Here is a 5,332-nt window from a genome sequence, read left to right as displayed (position 1 = left end):
TGACAACTGAAAAAGAGGTGGCTATGAGACTCTTCATCCACCTGGCAGAAAACACAAGATGAATCCGTTTGGATGAAATGGAGCCGATCTCGTGTGCGAAGTCGACCCAAAACAGCTAACCACAGGATGAAAATAAATCTTGGCATAGACCAAGGTTCCCAGACAACCTTTTCCCAACGGACTGGAGAACCCCGAAACCTCAAGAACTCATAGGCGTGGGCTGTGAATGGACCAGTAGAGCTGCTCTAGAGAGAGAGTCTGAGCGTGACCACCAGCCAGACCAACTAGTTGATCTCGCATGTTGATGATGGATTTCCATAAAGGAGAGGAACTTGGGGAAGCTGCTGCATCCCAAATGGTGTGGGACCGTAAATAGTAATGGTGTATCCATTGTATCCAAATAGAATCAGCTTTAAGATGAATGTTCCATAGCTGTTTAGCAAGACAGCTGTTATTGCGAGCCTTTATGTCAAATAGACCCAGACCGCCTTCGGCTTTAGGACGACAGACTGTGCGCCAAGCAACCAAAGCAGATTTGCTCCAAGAGACATTACCAGTCCACAAGAAATTTCGGTAGAGACAGATGATTTGCCTAATAACAGAGAGAGGGACAGGGAATATATTCAGTCAAGAGTGCACCATACCAAAAAGGACAGACTTTAGCAGCTCCATACGCCCAGCATAGCTAAGATGCTTCCCCAGCCAGCCATTAATAGTCAATTCTAACTTGTGAAGAAGAGGGGAGAATTGACTTGCTAGAAGCCGATGAGGGCTTAGAGGAACGCCAAGATAACGAAAGGGAAAGGAACCTTCAGCAAAGCCAATGTCCAAAAGAATAAGCTGCTTAATGCTGTTTGCCACCTCGCCAAAGAAAATGGAGGATTTGTTGGCGTTGATAACAAGACCTGAAGTCTGGCCAAAGGTGGTTAAATGCTGATACAAGGAAGAGACAGAATGCCTATCACCTCTTGAAAGAAGGATCACGTCATCAGCGAACGCAAGATGACAGATACTAAGAGACTTACACTTGGGGTGGAAACGGAAACCAGGAGACAGTGATGCCGAATGAAGCATTCTAGAGAGATATTCCATGCAAGCAAGAAAAAGGTAGGGTGATAGAGGATCACCTTGGCGAACACCATTCTTCCCAGGGAAAAACCCGAAAATACTGCCATTGACTGCAATAAAATATGAAGCAGTTTCAACACACTGCATAATTAAGTGGACAAAGCGGCTAGGGAACCCAAGCAACAATAGGAGCTGGCGGAGAAAGGGCCATTGGACCGAATCAAAGGCTTTTTTAAAATCAATCTTCAACAAGCAACGAGGAGAGGATCTTTTCCTTTCGTAATTGCGAAGGAGTTCCTGAAGTAAGTGAATATTGTCTGCCATCATTCGACCTCCTAGAAAGGCATTCTGCATAGGACTGATAATAGTGGCGAGAGCATTAGAGAGCCTCTGTGCAAGAATCTTGGCAATCACCTTATATATAACATTACAGCAGGAAATCGGCCGAAAATCGGAAGCAGATGAAGTATTGGCCGATTTAGGGATTAAAGCAATGATGGAGTGATTGATTTGTTTAAGCATGGCACCGGACTCAAAAAAGTCCCTAACTGCAAGACAGAAGTCCCCTCCTATAACATTCCAAGACTTTTTGAAAAAACAAGATGAGTATCCATCAAGACCAGGAGCTTTAGCATCATCAATGGCAAATAATACATTCTTGATGTCCAAGTCAGAGACTAGAGCAAGAAGAGAGGCATGAGAAGAAGCATCCAGACGAGGGCCATGCTGAATGATAGAAACATCCAGGGGGAGGGTGTCTGTAGGAGTGCCAAGAAGCCGGCTGTAATAATCAACGAAGACGGCCCCCACTTCATCAACAGAAGTAGTAAGCGTGCCATCTGATTCTGCCAATGCTTCTTACTCATAAGAGCATGAAAGAAAGAGGTACCTTTGTCACACTCCTTGAAAAAATGGCATTTGAGTTTCTGAGAAAAGAACTGTCTTTAAGCTTCTTTAAGATGTAGAAGCTCCTACCGGAGAAGCTTATCCGCTGCAAGAAGGTGAGCATTATCCTTATCAGTGGAGAGGACAGATTGATGAGCATCAAGGGCAGCCTCAGCACGAGCAACCCTCTCAAAAATGTGGCTGTAATGGAGTTTATTGAGTTCTCGCAAAGGACCTTTCAGATTTTTAAGGCGCTTACAGAGAATGAACATAGGGGACCCGTGAGCCTCAAAGTGCCATTTATCTGCAACCAGATTTAAGAAGTTAGCATGACTGGTCCACATATTAAAAAATTTGAAGCACTTTCTACCCAGCAACTGTCTAGATTGGAAAGAGACTGTAGTGGGGGAATGATCAGAGAATGCTCCAGGATTATCAAAGTGAACATGGGCAGAAGAAGGAGCGAGCGGCCAAAGCGAATTAACAAGAACTCGATCAAGTTTGCTCCAAACCTTGCCATTGGACCATGTGTAATGACAACCAGAATAATTTAAGTCTAGTAACCCAAGGTCAGAACAACATTGCCGGAAATCTGCAGTCTCATAAGTAGACACAGCTTCCCCTTGATGCTTATCTGTTTGAGATAGAAGAGAATTGAAGTCACCTAAAATGAGCCATGGGGAATTAGGACTCCAGTTTCTCAACTCAGCCCAAAGAGAACGCCGAGCAAGAACAGTATTGAATCCATAAACAAAAGTAGCATAAAATCTAAACTGAGAAACTAAGCTAGAGATGAACACATGAAGGCCTTGAGCTGAATAGCCAATCAGATCAACTTGGACAGTGGTAGGGTTCCACAAAACAACAATTCGAGCTGTTGGAGCCGCAGCTGCATTGGTCAACATCTTCCATTTAGCCAGTCGGAATTTCTGCATCAATAACACTTTGGACAAAACCAATTTGGTCTCCAAAAGACCACAAACATCTAATTTATTCTTCCACATGAGGTTGATAACCTCATGTTGTTTTAGAGGGTTGTTTAACCCTCTGATATTCCAGCTGCGAATTAACATAAAGAGGAGGGGGTGGGAAGTAACCCCTCGCCACCCATGTGATGCTGAGCCCTTCTCCTTGTGGGCAAACCAATTGAGCTAAATGAGCAATGACCTGATACACCCGAAACCACAAATTTTCCTTTGTCGGCCCCCTTACTTGTTAAACCCGAAGGAGCTGAAGCTTGGGCAGCAGGGGGAGGTAAAGAAGGCTGGCGTGCGTTATGAACTGGTTGAGGATTCTTTTGGCCCAAGCGGGACGGGGGTCCAGAAGGAGGCCTGGAGAGAGGAGATTTACGCTTAGCTTTTTTGTTCTGAACAACTTCCCAGTCACCAGAGGTAGGCTCAACAACCCCTTTTGCAGGAGCAAGATCAGTGTCAACTGGCATAGAATCGGGTATACATGGAGCAGGGAAGTTGGCTTGGGGGCTGTCGACAACAGCAGCATCACCCTGAGGCCCCAAACGATTGAACTAGCCCTGCCAGTAGAGACTGGAACAACAGGGTCATGAGCCCGCTGGGTGGGTGAGGCTGTTGGAGGCTGAGACTTGGTACAAGTGGAAGCGATGTGCCCAAAGGTCCGACAGTGCTTGCAAAAGCGTAGGAGGGTCTCATAAACAACTTGTTGATGGAGAATACTGCCATTAGGTAGAGTAACCTCAATGGAGTAAGGTAAATCAGACAGCAAATTGACTTCTACCAACACCCTGACATATGATAGTTTGGACATGGAAGAAGTGAGCATGTCACTTTGAATAGGTTTAACAAGAACATTGGCAATTTTTTATAGACATTTGAGAGATCAGCTGATTAGTACTTAAAAGTGCATTTTTATCAAGGTTTTATATCATCATTTTGCACTTGAAATATCAATAACTTCTTAACTAAAACATGTTTTATAATAATATATCTAATAATATAAGATACCTTTAATTTGTGGTGAATGTTCATTTTAAATGCAGGCCTATCACATAAATGAAAGGATTGATTGATGAATTTAAGAACTGAAATTGAAAGGACAAAGAGATAACCAAACTTAGAAAAGAGATGTCGGTGCAATCCAAACCGGAACACTATTCGGTAATTGGGTCATATCTGGAGCTATAGATCTCATATTTAGGTCTACTTTATATGGATGGAAAGGTAAGACATAAGCCTATAACTTTCATATGGAGCCCAAGATCTAAAAAGGTCATTTTCGAGTCCAAATTGTTGCATATGTCCTCCAGCCCAAGCACTGTTCAGTATTTTAGCCATATCTGGAGTTCTAGAAGTCGAAATAAGCTGAATTGTTTACACAAGAAATATGAGACAATTGCCTACAACTTTCATGTTTTTGAATGGCTCCAATTTTGACGTTATCAATGATGTTTTGGGCAGAAAAGAGAAGATAAGGATTGTCACCAAGTCAAGAGTTGGCCACCCACTCATCAATTAATCATCAAATCAATAATTCTCAATTTTGGCCTATAAAAGGAGGCATTTGCCATGCATTTAGGCATCTTGGTTTCCAGATCAAGATCATGCTCTTGTTTTCTCTCTTTGTATTTTTTGTAATGTTTATGCTTTGCTTTCATTAATATCAAGTTTATGCCTTTTGTTTCCTTTCCTTTACTTAGTTAACTTTTATCTTATTTATGTTTTTATTTTGTTTATTTATTTTTCTTTCTTTCATTATGTCTAGCTAAGTTTATTATGTCAAGGTGAAAAGGCTACACTAATGGTGTAAGAGAAAAGGTTACACTAATGGTGTGAGAATAAGTATAATGTAAACTTAATATGGACTTTAATGTTTGATACTAACATGTTTTGTATTTGTTATCTTGTTCACTCTTTAATACTTTGCTTGTTAAATGACTAATCTTGATTTATGTTGTATAACACTTGGTACAACAAATGTTTGGCACTTTCATAGCCCATACTGTATGGTATAACTGACACCTGAGCTATAAAAGGAAGTTGATTTGTTGTTAACATAAGTTATAATCATGAATGCTTGATGAGATTTACAAGTACTAGCATTAATCGAATAAGATGACTAATGTAATCATGTTAACAATCTATAATCTGATTGGAACCTCTTTTGTGTGTGGTTTCCAATTGAATAATAAGAGTTTATACTATACTTGTTTGACATACCATTAGTTAGTCATTTACCTCTAACCTTGACATTTGTTATTATCACTATTTAATCCTTACGTTAATCTTTCCATCTCAATGTTCTCATCAACTTCTTCTTTTTCTTCTTCTTCTATTATTACTACTACTACTACTACTACTATTGTTATTGTAATTATTGTTATTGTTGTTATTACTATTATTATTGT

At 40.8% G+C, this 5,332-nt stretch overlaps 1 protein-coding gene across 1 annotated transcript; it reads right to left on the bottom strand.

Moving 5' to 3' along the window:
• Nucleotides 1-207: 207 nt before the first annotated feature.
• Nucleotides 208-3,750, bottom strand: LOC105111252 (uncharacterized). Its single transcript, XM_011006563.1, has 7 exons — nucleotides 3,499-3,750; nucleotides 3,166-3,457; nucleotides 2,998-3,083; nucleotides 2,324-2,882; nucleotides 2,044-2,257; nucleotides 645-1,849; nucleotides 208-509 (listed from the first exon to the last, which is right to left on the bottom strand). Exons 1-7 carry the CDS (start codon nucleotides 3,748-3,750, stop codon nucleotides 208-210), a joined length of 2,910 nt encoding a protein of 969 aa, XP_011004865.1.
• Between the last annotated feature and the right edge of the window lie 1,582 nt (nucleotides 3,751-5,332).

The sequence above is a fragment of the Populus euphratica genome, unplaced genomic scaffold (assembly GCF_000495115.2).
Source record: "Populus euphratica unplaced genomic scaffold, PopEup_1.0 scaffold284.1, whole genome shotgun sequence".
Taxonomy (NCBI): Eukaryota; Viridiplantae; Streptophyta; class Magnoliopsida; order Malpighiales; family Salicaceae; genus Populus; species Populus euphratica.
Note: the sequence above shows the minus strand (reverse complement) of the source record. Positions and strands in the feature narration are given on the sequence as shown.

What these genes read in the sequence shown, in the direction of transcription:
- LOC105111252 (XM_011006563.1), bottom strand. Translation starts at nt 3,750, where the DNA reads ATGCTCACTTCTTCCATGTCCAAACTATCATATGTCAGGGTGTTGGTA. An exon ending in GCAGCGGATAAGCTTCTCCG is followed by an intron (nt 1,850 to 2,043) that starts GTAGGAGCTTCT and finishes TGATTATTACAG; the next exon opens with CCGGCTTCTTGGCACTCCTA. An exon ending in GCTAAAGTCTGTCCTTTTTG is followed by an intron (nt 510 to 644) that starts GTATGGTGCACT and finishes CTTGGCGCACAG; the next exon opens with TCTGTCGTCCTAAAGCCGAA.